The 20042-nt window shown below is 45.3% G+C and overlaps 1 protein-coding gene across 1 annotated transcript in view; it reads right to left on the bottom strand.

The window, feature by feature from the left end:
* Window positions 1-20042, bottom strand: part of CACNA1I (calcium voltage-gated channel subunit alpha1 I) — a 646661-nt gene that overhangs the window by 213912 nt on the left and 412707 nt on the right. The window contains exon 18 of the mRNA XM_078650206.1: window positions 4012-4196. Within this exon, the coding sequence (XP_078506332.1) occupies window positions 4012-4196 (185 nt within the window). The remainder of the gene's footprint in view (window positions 1-4011; window positions 4197-20042) is intronic.

Here is a 20042-nt window from a genome sequence, read left to right on the forward strand (position 1 = left end):
ACCCTGGAATCGTCTGTAGATAAAGACAAGTGCTTTTAAGACACCGAAGGCTGGCATTAACACATGGGGGATGCTGGAACCGAGCATACATTTCTACAGAGATAGGTTACTGCATGCTTCGTGCGAAGAGACTTCAAGCCCCTTGAGCAGGTCCACACTGGAAATTTCACCAGCAAGAAACGTCCCCTTCTGCACATTAAACTCTTTCGATTGCTTAGAGGGTATAATTTCCGACAAACCTAAAAGCAACTTGGTACAAAGGAGCTTCAGTAATCCTACTCTGAAAGGGAGATGTTGCGAGAGGAAAGAGACGATACACAAGAAAATACACCACTGGACTAGTGGTTTCAAACCTTCTCTGGGGCATCCAGCCAAAGGCTGAAATCACCCATCACTAGTGAGCAGTAAGCAGTTACACATATTAGAAGAACACTGGAGAGTCATGGGATCAACTGTTGGGTCTAGGAGGAAGATATTAGGCTGGGTAAAGAGGATAAAAGATTTTTAAAGGGCAGGGTACATGGAGTTCACTCTAGTCCTGTACTCAATGTTTGGCCTGTGGAGTACCTCAGGGTTCCACTTGGCTCCCTCTTCATTTTAACCATTACCTCCCAACACAAGGTGAGATAATCTGCTGTTTGGGGTTCGCTTTTAGCAATTAGGCAGGAACTCTCAGATTAGCCCTAGGACGAACAAAATCCCTCTGATCAAGAATTTAGTTCCAATGAGTATTTAGAGGCAATAGATCGTTGGATGTGATATAAAAGGTTACTTCAGCCCTCTTTGCATCCCTATCAAAATCTTCCTATCACCAACATGTGTCTACTATTCATATGCCATGTACGTGGGCCTGCTCACCTATTTTATTCGCTGTGCATGGTGTGTAATGAATGCTGCAGAATGACTTCTTTTGACATGGGCAAATTGACAGCACATTTCTGTGGTCACGCCCCCACCCCACTGGCTATTGTTCGCCAGTACAAATCTGAATTTTGGTAATTTGGGTGGACCCTAGCCACAAGGGATTTAGGCTCAGCCAGTGTCAGTTTGCTCCTTTGCTGCAGTCCCAGCCTCTCTTTGGAACCAATTTCCTCATGCATGAGATCACTGCTTGACCACCTACATTTTTGGAACAGACAATACTTCCAGAATATTTCATAGTGACTACATCAATTGCCACCGGTGGGGCCTCCTTTTCATCATCAATAGTCCATATTAACGGCAAAGGTTTACACTTACAAATGGCCGCTTGTGGTGGGAAGGCACACACTGGTTCATCGACAGATGTTGACAGCGCCTTTTCAGACTTTTATTTGTTGTTTGTGAGGAAGGCTGACTACGCCAGCACAGGAATAAACAGTGAAGCAGTGGTGTCACTGGGAGTGAGGTTTCTCCGTTCAGATGGCACACTTTTCTGACTCAGCTGATCTGTCTCTCCGATTATTTGTTTGAATCCATGTACTTACCTGTTAAGCGCATGTGTATCTGGCAAGAATGATTAGATGCAGGAACGATGCTGACGTCGACAGTGGAGGCGGTGGGAGTGAGTGTTCAGTTTCAGCTTTAGCTCCCCCTGGCTGGTAGAGGGCTCCCTGCCTCTGGCCCTCTCTTCACAGAATAAAGGGAGATGGCACCTTCATTTCATGAAGAACTTAAGGGTATTCTCACCGCCCGTTGCTCGTGGACGGTTTTAACTACTCCAACCAGGGTTAGAGGGGCCAATCCTCCACGCTTGCATTAGGGCCTTAGAAACCTGCTTACCTGTGATCACACAACACCTCACTGGCAGCATTACCAGGGTCACATTGAAGCAGCAGCAGGCACCTAAGGACACCTCTAGTTTAAAAATAATGCTACAAAAGACAAGTGAGTCTCTGACTCAGGTAACCTCTGAACAAGTTGGGATAGAACAGGAAGAGATGCATTGCCTCTCAAACCAAATCTAGTGTAAAGGTGGAATAAGAAATGGACTGGTTGTGCATATTCTCCCCCCCTAATCAGAAATCTCAGTGTCAGCTTTAGTCCTCCCATGAGAATGAAATATGTAATCACTTCAGTCGCTGCTGCATCTCACTATCACATTTTAAAATATTTACAAGATACATTCTCTCACCTCTTTAGATACAAAATACTGATCAAGCCCCTGGTAGTCACCAAGTTGGGTTACTATAACATTCTCCTTATAAGCCTCCTTGGCCCACTGAACATGACCCTAAACTTTAATACAAGAACACTCTCCCCAGGCAAATTACCGCCTCCTCGGATAGCTACCCGATCGACTGCTGGCTCTGTGGTAAAAAGAGGATCCTTCACCGGAGATTCCGTTCCTTCTAAACGCTTGGCCATCAGCGCAGACTGTTGATTCAGGAGTTTAAGCCCGACTTAAAGAAACATCTCCTGGAAATTAAGGCATAGGCAGGCAGCTAGCCCAGTAAGACCTCAAATAATATGTAGGTAAACTGTAGTCATTCCATTCTCTGATTAGCTTGAATTTTCCTATCTATATGTATGTCTGTCATCACTGTCAGCACCCACAAGAAGACATAGGTTACTTTCACCACAAACTCTGAACCTGGTTTGTGTTAACCACCGATCCATCTGAAACTAATATGTGCCATCACTATTCTTTTCTAAAACCGTTTCTGCTCGAAATGTTATGGCTGCCACACAAGAAAGTGAATAAATAAATAAATAAATAAATAAATAGGATCTTCTGTTCGCCAAATAGAGAGAGTCATCTACGGCAGGGGGAGAACAAACATGGACGTGCGGAGTGGCCCAGCCACAGCCACTCCAGGACCTAGTAGCCTTCCAGCAATGGTGGGCTTTTTGAGCCCTACCATCCAGTTTGTTTGTCACTAAGAGCGGTGCAACAATCCTGCTCATTACAAATTTACTCACTGAATAAGCCAACCTGAGCACATTTGTGTCACAACAGGGTTTGTGTATCAAGTTCTTAAATAGCAAGCATGGTCCTAAATTCAACTATAAACTAATTAAGACAATTTTAGATTGCAAGAAACAAAAGAAACACCAATCATTTCCGACCACTCTATTTAAAAAAAACAAAAAACCCTTAATTAGGCAAAGGCCAATGGAAGCACATTCCTAAGTAAGTGCACTAATTCAGACTAATAATCGTACTTACCGTGCCTAATGAGATACATCAATTTAAAATGTATTGTTTCTTAATGTCGCTTACATCGTCTAACTATAGAATCAAAATCATACTACCACTAATGTGTACTTAGATAAACCCATGGATATAACCTGACAATGGTAAAATCACAATTCTGCAACCAAACTTTAGTTCAATGAGGCCAACATCAGCCACCGATCCAATTCACAGTTCAATAAACCATATTAAACCTAGCAGGGTACCGAAATTGTATCCTGTCACCGATGTAGAGTTTAACAATTCAAATTCTGCAAAACAATTTTCAGTTCAATAATGGACTCTGTAGCACTAAATTACAGCCACAAAAATCCACTTCTGCCATCAATTTACAATTCAATGATTTCATTTATATCATGTAACTAGAACAGCAACATCCAAATCTGCCCCTTACTGAATATTTGTGTTCACACGATTTAAAGTGGGTGATTTGCTACTACCCATGCTAGCAATTTACCGCTTATTAACTCACACCACTTCTCTAGGATGGCAAAATCCGACTAATACAAACAATTATAGTGTAACAATCCAATTTATACTTCATACTGCCAACATTATAAAAACATTTCTGTGAAAAGTGGGGTTCAGGGGGTCACTAGCAACATGAAACACAACTTTTCAGTAGGCCACTACTGTCTCAAAGAAGAAGAGTTGGGGACCTTCTTTCTGATTCCGCCTTGGAGGGCTTGTTGTCCATGAAATCGAATAGTTCATAGGCTCACCACCAACACTAAAACGGAGTAATAAGCTCCCACTGGTTAAATCGGGGATGTTTACGATAACAACAGGCTGTGATGTAACGAGGTGAAGTATTAGAAACTGCAAAAGCGACTTACCTGAGGGGCCGCAAGGTTCGCAGCAGTCGCAGGACCCGTAACACACCCAGAATTTTGGCGCCACCCGCTGAGGCCACAGACACTATGATGTCGATGAGGGACACCAGGACCAGGAAACCATCTAGGATGTTCCAACTGCTTCGGAGGTAGGCCTGGTCGCCGAAGTACAGACCCAGTGAGACCACCTGCAGGGAGACGGGAAAGTGTAAAAGATCGCGCCAGAAAGGAGTTCTATTCTTAAATTGGGGCATAAATGTCACCAGTAGTTTTGCACTCATTGTACTTTCTCTTATATGTTCTTTTCGTGAGGAAAGACCCATCCAACCTGAGTCCTCGTTCCGCGGTGGCTGAGCGGAAGTCAGACAGTCCTCTCTTCTTTTCTGTCCAGCCAACTGGTGTATATTTCTCTATCCTACTGTGGTCTTCTTTGCTGCTCTGTTGTCCTAAATTTTTCTATATGACTTTTTGTGCATCCCACTTGACTTTCGTCGTGTACTTTTTGTAAACTTGATCTCAAAACACAGAAAGCACGTTGATACCCTTGGGTCTAGCCAGCACTCTTTAAAAGTCAAATAAATAAATAAAAACAGCCAATAAATAAACAGCACATACTTTGCAGGGATCTCCCAGCTGCCTGTCTACATATGCAATTTGTCGTTGGGGTGCACTTTGGGGGGCACTAACACAGACCTAATCTGGGGTTGCATATTTACTACCACGTTGAAATGTATAATAAATGAAACATGACTGCAAATAGACATAGGGGTAATTACCATAGTAGTGGGAAATGTACGTGACTGCACTAAAACAATGAACACTTGTATTGCTGTTCTTTGCGCCTTTCGTTGCGCTGAGCCAACAGAGTTCTGCGTGTATGCCCCATTCCATAGGTAATCCTAGGAAAGTAAAAAGCCACTCACGTTTGCTTCCCTGTCTTTCAAAAGAAACGGGGAGATTCTCAAAAATACCCAATATGCCTTTCTCAAAAGCCCACTCCAACAGAACTCCATCCAACTGGAATGTCCCTTTGCACTTGAGAGGCCGGGGTGGCATGACTGTTACTACCTTAGAGTGGGTTGCTCCTGTAAAATGATATACAAGCGTTTCATGTCGTTTTTGGCAGACGTCTCCCATAGAGTGTTGCCTCCTTATATTGCAACTAATTCACAAAGGTATTTGTGCATGAAAGTTTGGCCACCACTCGGCCACCATTGGAAATGAAGAGGCTGGCCGGGTTAGGGCCTGTCAATAAATTAAGATTGACAGTCCTAAAACTGAATCCACAATCTGGACAGTATGAAGCAATTAAAGGATGATTGTTTCCAGACTGGTCTGTATTATTAACATATCATGCTTTTTCGACCATTTCATCCGAATCTCTTTACTTGACTCCATGCACAGCTTTTTGAAATTATATAACATGAAAAATCATCACCGCAATTGGACGGCTATGTTTTGCGAGTCCCTTCTCTCTGATTTATTCTTTTTTATTATATATATATATATATATGTATATATATATATATATATATATATATATATATATATATATACATATGTATATATATATATATATATATGTAGTGCAAGTTGAATTGCCGATGTAGCCTCTTAATAATCAAGACATTCCTCCTGGGCTTTGCATGTTTCCCAACTTGCTCTCATCCATTTTACGAATGGCGTTAAACCCCAAGCTATGGTTCGTCAGGGGTGTCTACAATCCTCTCTCTACTTCTGCACCCTCCCAGGCTCCACTCGCGATAACTGGGCCCTTTTGCCTTCTTGCATCCGTCCTCTTTGCTCCAACGACCCCCTCCTCTTTTTATGCATCCACCTTTCACTGTGAAGTGCTCCATTGCTTTGTGGAAAGGTTTGTGCTTTACAAATCCCTACACATGTATAGATACACTGAGTCATCCATACATAAATGACATCTTGAGATGCCCCTTTCCAGGCAGGAGGCCAAAGAGAAGGGGAAGTGGTTAAACTGCACGTCTAGATATTGTTTAAGTGGCACCAGCTTTGTTTAGTTCACAAAGCTTGGAAATGTGTCTTTTATTCTAAATAAAGCTGCGTCGAAAATATCCTACAAATGTGAATTGGTAGGAAAAAGACCTGCATGCACTCTGGCCGGAAGTATTACAATTTGCACATTATTTTATACACACTGATATTTCTAGATTGTAGCATTACTTTTTTTTTCTTTGTATAATCCCCCGTTTTCCCCCTCAAATTTATATGCTCACATATTGTATTGTATTGTAACTGTATTTATAGCGCTTACGTTGAATCGCTTTTTGACAAGTAGCACACTACCCCAGAACCCAAAAAGATTAGTGGTGGATTAGTATAGGGAAATATGAGTTAATTTGAGCGGTGGACATCAGGGCCGGACTGGGAACCAAAACCAAAGTGCTCGGCCCCCCCCACCCCCCGGCGGGGGGTTGGGGGTGCCATCGAGCTCTTTGCCGGGGCCGGTTTTCTGCCGATTTTTTTACAGGGACGATTTTGCAGCTATGCTGAAAAACGACCCAGTAACAAAAACGGCCCCCACCCGTGCGGTGCACCGGGGGATTGCCCGGTGCCCGCTACGGCCAGTCTGGCCCTGGTGGACATGTGGATTGAATAGGATAATGGAGGGATAAAAGAGAGGAGAGTCTAGAAAGTGTTATTTGGGAGATCATAGTAGTAAGATGAGGTTTGCAATGAGTAAAAAGAAGAGACATGAATAATACTTGCTATTAGCCTATTCTTTTCAGATAGATGCATAGGGCTCATTTTAACATTTAGGGTTGTGTGAACATACAGCCTTCGTGGAGTTCTAGAGAAAACTTTGCAACCCCGCTTAGAATGAAAAATTATTTTGATGTGTCCCTTCATGAAATTCAATACTTTTGCAGCAATTTATGTAGTACCTTAGCTTATTTCATACAGATTTTTTTTGCTTAGAACACCACGAAGGCCTCATGCCCACACTTGCATCAGCAGATTGAAGCTGCTTAAGCAGCGATATCTCCAGGTGAAAGTGAACGAATCCGCAGTGAACCCTGCAACCTGCCCCATCGGAATTAAAAGAGACATGTTGACGAGGCCTCGAGTTTTCATTTCCTGTGCAATAACACTGACAATCTTGCAGAGAAATCTTCTTAAAACGTTTGTCATTGTGCAGAAGAAACCTCTTTAAAACTCTCACTTACATGGTAAGTAAGGCCTACTTGCATATTCGTGCTCGGCCGAGTGCTGTTAGAGTAAAAATTATCTCACTATGAGGTGACAAATATTATCTCGCAAAACGGAAAATAATTTGCCAAGGAGAAGGCAAACTGGGAAACTGCAGCCTTCACGAAAGAAAGAAATTGGTCACTTTGCAAAACTTTGTTGGCAACAAAAAAAAAAATACGCACACACCCATAATAGTGTTTGAAGCTGTGAACCTGCCACTAGCTCAGTTTTATGACATCTTCAAAGATGGAAACTATTTTCCACACATCAACAATGCCATTTGCGATTCCTTATTAGCGAAAAATAAGGATTTGCTAATAAGGAATAGCAAAAGGCTATGCATGTAGAAATCGCAAAAAAATTGCGATTTCTAAACATTCCTTAACTGTGACTCGCAAATTGCAAGTCGCAATTAAGGAATACCTCCCCATTCATTCCTATGGGCCTAGAGGTCCATAGGAATGGATGGAAAGACATTCTCAATTTGCGATTCTCAATTAGAGAATCGCAAATTGAGAATGCAATTCCAAGGGTGCCAGGGTGTCAAAAGGACACCCTGTTGCACCCCTGTAATCTGCATATGAGAACATCTTGCACACACACATGCCCCAAGGGCATGTGTGTGTAAAATGGAACTTTGAAAAATGCACTTTAGTTCATTTTTCAAAGTTTTTGCAAATTACCATGAAGTTCAACTTCATGGTAATTTGCTCCCCCTCTTAGCGAAATCGCAATTTTTTTTACTTTGATGCATTGCATTTAAGGAATCTCAATTTGAGATTCCTTAAATGCAATCGCAATTTAAGTATGGGGCAGATCCTGAGAATCTGCCCCTTTGCGACCGTTTTTTCCTTTGATGCATCTATACCTTAGTCTTGTATGAGGTCCCCCTTTTTTCAATCGTGAACATCATTTTGTTCATTTTTGCATGTCCAGGCTTAAGGTAATTTAGGTTCATACATTTCATTGAACCCGGTATCAAGAGCGGGGGAAGGCCAAACTCGTACCGCCTGGCGCAGTCCGCCCCCACTTACCTACGCCACTGCAAGTGCTGCATATGTGCAAGCGACACAAGGTATGCTCTAGGGCAGTGTTTCCCAAACTTTTTAGAGCCATGATCCACAATCTTCACACGATAACATTTTGTGACCCACCTAGCTTCAAGGAACATGAGGCGGTCAATTTTTCAATACAACTAAAGCATCGTGTGGTAGAAGGCGGTCCTTTACAGGCAGCACATGTTCCATTGAAATGGCTTATACATTTGCATAGACATGCAGATTTCCTGCTAAATCTTCATAGCACACAAATGACGATGTGTGAAAATCGTGTTTCGTGAACATTTATTTGTGTGTTAACATCTAAGGTGTCTTAATTTGTTCTGATCCTATTAAAAGGTTTGTTTCCATCACAATTCAGAATTACAAAACAATGTGCTTTTTTGCCTTTCTAACTGCTGAATGTGCTGAATTTGCAGGTATTTACATTTTGTTGTGTGTTATGAAAAAATGACATCCCGCAGCCCTTCCTTTCACACTTCATGCACTGGAGTAAGACTGTTACATAATTCATTTGACTTATTTTTTCTCTGACTGAGTGAGCGGATGTTACTGTGAAAAGAATCGGTATGATCACTTGTGCAATGGTGCTGGTCCTGTTCATTCCTGCTTTCCCCCACAAACTCAAAGGGAAAATCTGCATGGGTTAGGATGTAGCAAGTTTACTTCACAGCAGAACAGGGTACGGCAATGACAACTGTAGAATGCAAGATAAACAAATACACAACACAAATAAATCGCAAGTAATCAAATCGCAAACATTTCCTATTGGCACCCCTCAAGGGGACAGGCTAGACCTTGTGACCCAGACAACCCGGCTTAGTACAGAAAAGTCATGAAAACTTAAGGTAACACATTACAGATTATATACTCTTCCAGAGACTGCATACCAATTTGTCCCCGCTGGGGGAATCTCATGACATGTTAACCAAGCCCCAAATAGCTTTGGGGGTACCTGAGGTAGAGCTAGAAGTCTGGGACCACCGGCTGGTCAGTGCCCCTTCCAAACAGCCTAATTCCCTAGAAAGCCTCCCCCGAAAAGAAATGGCAACCAGGTGCCCTAGTGCCGTCCAGGCCCATACTGCCATTTTCCCCATAATTTGACCCCCAGGCCAGCAGGTCACTGGCACCTGCATCATCCCCTGCCAATAAGGATTAGTTACTTACCTGCAATCCTAGTTCTCTTCCAGGGGTATCCTCATCAAAGTCATAAGCACTAGAATATTCCCGCCATTGTTAGGGACCCCTGAAACACAATCATATATGTGACCCACATATATGTATCTCGATATATATATACATGTGATCAAGGTACGTCAGTACCGAAACGCGTAATGGCCGACTGAGTTACAGCTCAATAAACCAGCAAATTAAAAAAAACTTACCTGGGTCTGTGCTCCACGTTTCTTTTCGAGAGGAGAGAGCACCTGCATCTTGCTCGTGGAGTGGAGTGGCGAGGATACATATATATATATATACAATAAAAAGAAAATGCAGCCTTACACACACTAGAGCTGAATAAGGCTGTAAGGACTTCCCATTTTATCATAAAGAATACAATAGAAACAGGGAAAAACAACAGCAGAGCATGTTTAAAAACTGTTTTAATGCTTAGCACTTCGCACAAACTCTCAGATAGGACTTAAAGCATTGACAGCTCCCAGGCTGCATTGCAAAAAACATAGCCTAAAAAGGCTGAAAAGCTAACTCGTAGCAACATAGAAATAAACTGGCACCATGCCTTTAAGGCAGTCATGACCCCCAGCTTCCCATCATGCCTCAGGGGTGAAAGTTAGGTCAGTTGTTCTTTGCGAGGACTCAAAAGCCATAGCACAAAGACTTGACATTACCTTAAAAAATACAATGATCCTTTGCCCGGGGAGGCGGGAGGGTTGCTTATGACTTTGATGAGGATACCCCTGGAAGAGAATTAGAATTACAGGTAAGTAACTAAACTTTCTCTTCCAGGGGATCCTCATCAATAGTCATAAGCACTAGAATAGAATAGCGAGCCTCACCTCATCCCCCTGCGGGCAAAGGAAAAAGAATGGCAAATTAACCAACCAGCTCAGATAACTAAGCTCGGACAGACATCTTACTATCCGAATAGATTCCTCAAGGAGGCCTGGCCTACTTGAGTATCCGCCCTGGAATCGGATTCTATACAATAATGCCTTGTGAAAGTAAGAACCGATCTCCAGGTTGCTGCCTTGCAAATCTCTGCCATTGGAACATCATGCAAGAAAGCTATTGTGGCCACATTTCCCCTAGTGGAGTGTGCTAGGAGACCACAAAGGGGGTTTATTTGCCAACTGGTAGGCCAATTTTATACAGGACACTTTCCATCTTGAAATGGATCTCTTGGAGGCTGGAAAGCTTGTTTTCATGGTACCATAATTCAAAAACAATTGATCTGATTTCCTTATACCCTTCGTCCCCTCCAAATAGAATTTGAGCACTCTTTTAAGGTATAAGGAGTGGAGAGACCTCTCCGCAGAAGTTGCGGGATTGGGAAAAAAGGACGGTTGGGAGATTGACTGATTAATATGAAAATCTGATACAACCTTTGGCAAAAAAGCAGGGTGAGCCCTTAACACTACCCTGCTGTGGATCTCACTTACTCTGCACGCTGACGTTATTGCCACCAGAAAAGTGGTCTTCCATGTCAGGTGCTGCAAAGTGGCTTTATGAATGGGATCAAAAGGAGGACCCATCGATCTAGACAGCACAAGATTCAATTCCCAAGGAGGAGAAGGAGTTCGAACCGGGGGATACACTTTCTTCAACCCCTGTAGTAAATCCTTAACCACCTGCAATTGGAAAAAAGAAGGTTGGTTGGGGGATTTTCTGTACGCCGTAATGGCTGACAAGTGAACCCTGATCGAGGAATATTTTAAACCCGCTTTGGCTAAATAAAGGAGGTAAGGCAGAATGACCTCCTCCTGCCCCTTTGTAGGATCAAAATAATTATGAACACACCATAGGTAGAATCTCTTCCACTTAAAAGCGTACAACGCTCTCATGGAAGTTCTCTTAGCCTCTTTCAGGATGTGCATGCAGTCCTGCGGTAGATTCAAGGGTCCATATTGCAGGACCTCAGTAGCCATGCTGCCAAGTTCAGTGAAGGAAGGCCGGGATGAAGAATCCTCCCGTACATTTTGGTCAGCAGGTCCGCTCTGTAAGGCAGTCTCTTGTGGGGGAGTACCGATAACTGCAGAAGGTCCGGGTACCACCACTGACGCGGCCAGTCTGGAGCTATCATAATCATCTTCATGTTGGATCTGATGAGCTTGGACACCACCTTCGGGATCAGAGGCAGAGGAGGAAAGGCGTATGTAAATGTCTCTGACCAATCCATCAAAAGTGCATTCCCCCTTGTCCCTGGAAGGTGTAATCTGGATGTGAAGGCGCTGCATTTTTTGTTTTGGTTGTCTGCAAATAAATCTATTGACGGATGACCCCACTGTTGGAAAATATTTGCCACCACCTCGTTGTGTAGCACCCAGTCTGGCTGATCTTCGAAGTGCCGACTGAGCGCGTCTGCTCGCACGTTTTGCTCCCCTGGAAGGTGCACTGCCATGATGGAGAGGTTCCGTGCCAGAAGCCAGTGCCAGATCGCTTGAGACTCCAGGGATAGAGGGCCAGAGTGCGTACCATCCTGTTTGTTTAGATAATACATGGTGGTCGTGTTCTCTGTTTGGATCAGGATCGAGTTAGACGTGATCGATGGCCAAAAAGCTTTCAGAGCAAGATGGACTGCTCGTAGCTCCAACATGTTTATATGGTAGGACTGCTCTTTGGTGGACCACCGGCCCTGCATCTGAAGGCACCCCATGTGTGCCCCCCATCCCTGCAGTGATGCATCTGTTATCAATAGCTGCACTGGAAGTGGTTGATGGAAGGGGACTCCCACCAATAGGTTCTGCGGTCGAGTCCACCATATGATGGATGACTTTGCTGCTTGAGAGAGCACAATTCGGTCCTCCCAGCGATCCGTTGTTTGGTCCCACTTGTCTTCTAGATCTTGCTGCAACTGCCTCATTCTCAGCCTGGCGTTGGGAATGAGAAATATGCAAGAGGCGGTTGATCTCAGCAGAGATGCCACTTGCCGGATTGTTGGGGGATCTGTCTGGAGCAGAGTTTTGCACTTCTGTTGCATTGAAGAAAGTCTCTCCTCCGAAGGAAACGCTCTTCCTTTGTTTGAATCCAGAGTTGAGCCCAAACAATGGATTGTCCGGGTGGGGCGGTGAACTGATTTCTCCATGTTCACATGAGGAGCCAATCGTCTAAGTAAGGGTAGACAAACAGACCTTTTCTGTGTAGGGCCGCCGCCACCTCTGCCATGCACTTGGTAAAGACTCGTGGAGCAGATTTCAGTCCGAAGGGTAAGACTTTGAACTGGTAATGCTTGCTGCTGACCACGAATCGAAGGTATTTGTGATGACGTGGGATGATAGGGATATGGAAGTACGCATCTTGGAGGTCCACCGAACACATCCAATCTCCTGCTTGTAGATGTGGACATATTTGATGAAGGGACAACATGCAAAACTTTTCCTTCACAATGACTTTGTTTATCAAGCGAAGGTCCAGTATAGGTCTGAATGTGTGCTCCTGATCTCTTTTGGGCACAAGAAAGTACCTGGAATAAACTCCCTTCCCTCGCTGCACGGAAGGAACCTCTTCTATGGCCTTTTTTCGCAGAAGGGTTATCACTTCCTGCCGAAGCAACTTTAACTGGTGAGGATGAGATCTTTTCGGAGGAATGTCCTTTGGAGGCACACGAAAATGTAGTGCGTATCCATTGCGCAGTATATTGAGCACTCAACTATCTTTTGTTATGCTGCACCACTCTTCCAGATGATGTGAAGCACTTCCTCCCACTGGAGTGGGCAACGGCGCCAGAGGAAGCTCCTGCTCATTGCTTCCCTGCTGATCTGGCCGTGTTAGAGGACTGTTGCTGATGACCTCCTCTACCTCTGTTGGACTTACAGCCTCGATACTGCGATTTGCCTTGGTTTTTGTTCTGGGACCATTGAGGGGTTTGAACCCTCTGTTGGTAGCCCTTGCATTGGTTGGGACTGTATCATCGTTTAAACTCCTTTTTCTTCTCCAATCCAACTGCTTTGAGGGTATGGAGCTCGGCTCTCATTCTACCCATTTCCTCATCTGTATGGGTGCCAAACAGGGAGGAGCAAGAAAAAGGTGGATTTAGGATCCTCTGCTGAGCATCTGGCTTGAGAGCTATTAGTCTCAACCAAGAGGACCTCCTGGCGCAAATCCCATGCGCATATGAGTGCACTGACAGCGTGGCACCATCCACTGCTGTGCTAATCACTTGGTTGGCAACAAGCGACCCTTCCTTGATGACCCCCTCAAAATCCCTTTGATCTTCCTTTGGCAATTTTTCCTTGAAGCGATCCAAGGAGTCCCATAAGGCTCTGTCGTAACGACCTAATAAGGCTGCTGCACTAGAGACTTTGAGCGATGATGCTGCAGACCCGCAAACCTTCCGTCCCCATGAGTCCTGGGACCTACTTTCTTTATCCGGCGGGACTGACGAAGACACAGCTACAGCATGAGTTTTCCTTGCTGCCACAGTTATAACAGAGTCCGCAGGCGGATCTGATTTTAAGAACACAGGGTCTGTTGCTGCAGGTTTGTACTTCTTTTGAATAATCGTCGGTGCAGCTTTAATCGCAGGTGGAGTGAGGAAAATGTCTGTCACCTGTTCCAGAAGACCGGGAACCAGAGGAAGCAACAGACGAGATGCTGCTCTCTGATGTAGAGTCTCAAAAATAACTGTTGTCGCCACCTGAGGAGTAGACATTTCGATGTTCAGTAGGTGAATAGTCCCTCTTGGAGGATTGGGTGGAAGAGGAAGGCCACGTAGGTGACCTTCTCCTTTTGCGATGAGAACTAGGTCTGCGCTCCCATGACCTGCCCGCATGCTCCCCATGTCGGGGCAAGGGCGATCTATCCACCTCCTGCACCAATCTTTGCAGAGGTGACCTTTGAAGAGGACTGGTATGTTCTTCCTCCCATCGGGATGCTCCTGTATCTTTACTCCAGTGATGGAGGGGAAGGAGCTATCTCGGTGACAAATGAACAGCAGGGGAAGCCTCCCTGTGATGTGAAGGGGACCTATGACGTGGTCTGTCTGAGTGACTTTCTGGCGAGGCAGATGGTGAATGCTCCGCTGAAGGGTGTCTCGAGGAGTGATATGAAGAGTGTCTTGATGCTGATTCTGTCACTTGAATCATGGAGCCTTCTCGAGACCTCACTGATGCGGGCCTTAACGTCGGGCGTGTGACCTGCTGTGACTGAGCCCTTCTCGACGTCGACCTGGTTCTCCTTCTCTACGTCGATTTCCGGCCTGGTATTTGAACCGGTCTTGACGTCAACTCTCTGTTCCTCGATGTCAAATGCCTTGCAGACGACGTCGGAGTATCCCTTTGTCTCAACGGTGAACGGCGGTGAGCCGACGACAGCGGAGGGGTTCTGCTCCTCGAAGACGAACGTTGATGTGCTAACAAAGACGAAGGGCCTTTGCTCCTAGACGCCGATCGTTGCCGTGTTGAAGACGTGAAGTGCTCTTCTTCCTTGACGCCGATCGTCGCCGAGACGACGGCGGAGGGCTACCGATCCTCGACGCCGATCGTCGCCGGGTTGACGACGGCAGAGGACTCCTGCCCCCCGCCCTTGACGCCGAACAGCGAGCTGACAACGGCGGGGGACTTCTGCTCCTCAACGCCGATCGTCGCCGGGTTGACGAAGGCGGAAGGCTTCTACTCCTGGACGCCGATCGCCACAGAGTTGACGATGGCAGAGGGCTTCAGCTCCTCGACGCCGATCGTCGCCAGGTTGATGACGGTGGAGGATCACGATTCTTCGACGTCGACGGTGATCGGAGAGACGTACCTGAATGACGGTGTTCTCTCGATGGCGAGCCCGCCGTCGATGTCTTTTACTGGACAAATGACCCACCGGTGGTAGTTTTTTCAGCGCCCAGCCCGACGCTAAAGCAGAAGAGCGAGGGACTTTGATTCTGGATGAAGATTAGAGCCCTTCCTCATCGGTGACCTGCCTCTCGAAGATGCCTTTTCTGACAACCCATAAAGACGGATCCTTTCTCTATCTTTTAGAGTCCTATTGGATAGGGATTGGCAATGAGGGCAAGTCTTGGGGACATGGTCCTTAGGCAAACAAAGAATACAGACTGCATGAGAGTCTGACCTGGCCTTCTTTTTTCCACAAGAAGGGCAGGGGTCAAAAAGAGATGGCATTTTGAGTGGAAAAAATGCGCAAAACTGTCAAAAAAAGACAGAACTTTACTTCAAAAGATGAAAGACGTCGAAGTAAGTCAAAATTTTCCAAAAAAGTGAAGATTATTTCTGACTAAAATCAGAAAGAAGAGGAGCTGTGTAACCAGGATCCTTCCTGAAGGAGCCGGAAAGAACAACTGACCTAACTGTCACCCCTGAGGCATGATGGGAAGCTGGGGGTCACAACTGCCTTAAAGGCACTGTGCCAGTTTATTTCTATGTTGCTATGAGTTAGCTTTTCAGCCTTTTTAGGCTATGATTTCTGCAATGCAGCCTGGGAGCTGTCAATGCTTTCAGTCCTATCTGAGAGTTTGTGCTAAGTGTTAAGCATTAAAACAGTTTTTAAACATGCTCTGCTGTTGTTTTTCCCTGTTTCCATTGTATTGTTTATGATATAATGGGAATTCCTTACAGCATTATTCAGCTCTAGTGTGTGTAAGGCTGCATTTGCTTTCTATTTTGTATATATATGTATATATATGGAGATTTATATATGTGGGTCGGATTGGTGTCACTACAACGCATGCTTTTACCACGCATGCCTTTACAACGCGTTTTTTACCACGCAGTCCATTACAACGCATAATGCTTTTAGGCGCTGGATAGTGAATTATTTAATTTACTATTCCAACTCCAGTCCCCGTGGATAGCAGGGAAGGTGTTGGATAGTATATTAAATACATTCCCTATCCTAGAGCGCCCCCCAGCGCATTGCGTTGTAATGGTTTGCGTGGTAAAAGTTGCGATGTAATGGTAGTGCGTTGTAAAAAATTCGTTGTAACCGTGCTACACCATGTGGGTCACATATATGATTGTGTTTCCGGGGTCCCGCACATGGGCGGGAATATTCTAGTGCTTATGACTATTGATGAGGATCCCCTGGAAGAGAATCTCTCTTTCCTTGCAATCACCCTCTACATGTCTGCAGGAATACATCTAGACTAGACTCTAACAGCTGAATGTGTCTTCTCCAAATAAGTCAAAACTGGCCACGTGTAGCAACCCATGCCTGATGGCATTTATGGCTTCCAACTTAAGAATAGTTTGTAAAGTCTGGTTCAGTTTCTTCACTGGCTTGTTTATAGCCTCAAGCCCAATCTGCTTGGATGTTTCCTGTGGACCATAACAACAAGAAACCTGGCAGCAAGTGGCGCAGCTTGCCCAACATTTAAATGAGCTCTGTGCAGACCCTCTGCCTAACAATAGGGATTGTGTCGATAACCCCAACACTGATTAATAGATTGTCAAGCCAGGGGATCTGGTCACCTCCAATGCTGCCACCAGGCATGCCGACAGGTGTCTTAACTCAAACCAACCTACTCCCAATCAATAATGCTCCATAGCGGGCCCCGTTTTGTAGTTTTTGACATTGAATCTCTCTGCTCTCTTGCATACCTTCATTGCCCTTACCAGCGAGTACACTGTTGATAAAGAAGGAAGAATATGCTTGGGGGAACGGTGGTGTGCAGAGCTACAGCCCTAAGGCTCATACACCAAATATGGTCTGACGTAGCGCACAAAACAGCTGGACTTCCATCTCCGGATGGCCTTTTATCCTCATGCACTCTGACCATCATCTCCTTGTGTTTGCTTTGTTTGCCCTAAGTTGGCAGGGTATGCCCAGACGTGGGCCCCTTGCTCACTTTGCCACTGGATTCAAGCTAGCCTGGCTGATGAGGGGTGTTACCCCAAAACGGGTACCAGGATGCTTGTTTCCGGTCCAAGGAAAACCTGGCTTGGCAGTTCAGGCTGGACTGTTCCCAAGAGGCACAGGGTCTAGACTGATTTGCATATGGCCGGGTCAGAACTGGGATGGCGAAGTGGGCTAAAGAACGATGATGGATTCAACCCAGATCTGTGACTGATGATGAGTGTCTGAAAAATTTCAGCGCTCGATCCATCATCCCCTTGTGTTCACACTATTATCCTCCTGTGCCATTCCCATGCCTATTGTGGTCGGTACTATGACAATGTTGAAGGAGTGTGCCATGAAACCCTCAAAAGGAGCCTCTAATAACCCTAATGCCCGCTGGTGTTTACACATAAACTCTGTCCATGTCTGTGGTGAACCGTTCACATGCACTGGGAAACTGAGGTGCCAACCCTGCGGCCTGTCCCGCAGGTAATTCTTGGAGTGGCCTGACCTGCTTGTAATCCCTGGAGAGTGTCACCGGTCAGTAGCAAACATGTTGTGCCTCACCTAAGCACATCCAGGCCCCCATGCCCCCACCACATCTGTTCAGTACCTCCTGACCAACAGATTCAACAAATGCTGCCTCACCATCATATCCTCCTGCCTAACACCTGCATGACCTTGCCAGCAACACAGAGACTGTGACTGTCCCAAAGCAAGCCACAGAATATACTATACTGAACAGCAGAACCTCGAATTATTATAAACACACTTTAGACAGCACCCGTTCAGCTCAGAGAGCCTGGCTAAGTTGATAAATCCGCTGTCCCTGCAAGCTGGTGCACTCTGCTCACTCTCCCATACCTTTGAACCCATACTGATTTTTCCTATTTAATCCATGCTATTTCTGTCCTTTGGAATGGCCTTCATTAGATTTCCTTAAACAGTTATTAGCGTTTCTGGAGAGTGGCCAGAAAGTTCTCAATTCCATCCACGTTCAAAGACTAGCTTCCCAAATAAGGGGGTGACAGAAGATTCTGGCATGCCTGTGCACACGCTAGAATTCCAATGCTTCCTGCGACATAGTATGCAACCTTCATAAATATCAAGAGTACATTTGTCATGCAAAGAACTTCAAAAACAGTGCAGTCCTAATTGTATTGTTCTTCTTTAATCCAAACAGTTGCCCCGCCAACACATGTTTCGTCTGGGGCTGTACCCCACAACTTCTTCAGGGCTTCTGGCAAGCTTGAAAAACCGGGACGGAAGTACAACCGGCTGAGAGCTATTCGGTTTTTCGAGCTAGCCGGAAGCCCTGAAAAAGTCGTGGGGTACATCCCCAGACGAAGCACGTGTTAGCTCGGCAATGCAATTACCACTTCGCTGTTTTTGAAGTTATTTGCATGACAAATGTACTCCTGTACTCATTGCGAAAATGGAGTAGGTCATATTTTTCTGCATGCCTTTATGCGTAGACTGTATTGTGCAGATCCTGGAAGCAAATGCACTCCCAAGGCGATGCACCCTCAATGTATTATCATAATCCGACAGGATCAATTTTATCCAAGGAAATTTGTGGATTATTATAAACCTGTGCGAGGCGAAATAAGGCTGTCCTCAGCCAAGATAACGTTTTCAAGGGACTCGCAGGCCTAATGGTTCTTAAATAGCATGGGAATGAGGTTGAAATCTAGACCATTTGTAATATAAAATGCAATGGAGCAAAGCCATGGCACAATTTGAAAATAAAACCAGTCAGGCCTCCACATCCTTTCGGGCGTAAAAGGCGATTCCACATGTGCATCCAAATATTAACTCGTGCATAGAATTGAAAATAGAGGAGTACTACAGAATAAAATATATGAATGTTCAGGAGTTGATAGGCTCAAAATATCATCGAGACAATGAAAATAGGACAAAGATCCAGTGTATTAGCAGAAAAGCTCCACTCTCCTTCATCGGTCACACATTCCATCCAAAGATTTCACCCCAGAAACTAGACACACGCAGGAGCTATGGCTATGCAAATTTCATTTTCTCCATAAGAACGCCCACTTTGTGCTTGATTAGCTCCGAGGCAAAGCTCGGAGCAAAGATGTGATCTGAGGGAGCGACACTTGAAACAATAGACTTGTCACACAAATGGAGAAGGCTCTGAAATGTCTCTTTCTCACTTATCTTGCTCACCACAATATTGAGATCGTTTGTTATCGGCTTCTTTTTTTTACTTTCTCACTCACCAAGCTTGTCTCCAGCATGCCACATAGCACATGTCACTTTATCAGGCAAGCCTCCCACAGCCTCCCATTCTTGCAGTGCACCGAGGCACAGCTGATGCTCGGTACCATACAACCCACTAACAAGGCCTGCTTTAGCACTGGTGGCATCTGGTGCGATGTTTATTTTTGGTGATCCCATGACCACCTCCTCGGACTCTCTCACTACCACCGGGCTAAAGTACCCCTGATCACTCCAATCACAAGTTATTGCTAAACACAGCACCCCCCCAGGAGGCCAGCGCCCCCTCCACAGGTCAGCACCCAGTGCAACCGCACCAGTCGCGCTGCCCTAAAGCCGGCCCTGGCCTCACATTCCTACTGGGGTACTGCTGAAGCTTTGTAATATGTAACCCATTTCAGGCAAAGTGCCCAAATAATCGTCCTGCAGTGTGCCGGGTCAAAACTTAAGGTACCTGACAGCCCATCGCAAGCAATCCTTCAGCATCCTCACAATGTTAAAGTGCATAGGGGCATGGCTAAAGCTTGCTACCATACAACCCCTCATCAGGCAAAC

Source organism: Lissotriton helveticus, chromosome 1_1 (genome assembly GCF_964261635.1).
Source record: "Lissotriton helveticus chromosome 1_1, aLisHel1.1, whole genome shotgun sequence".
Lineage (NCBI taxonomy): Eukaryota > Metazoa > Chordata > Amphibia > Caudata > Salamandridae > Lissotriton > Lissotriton helveticus.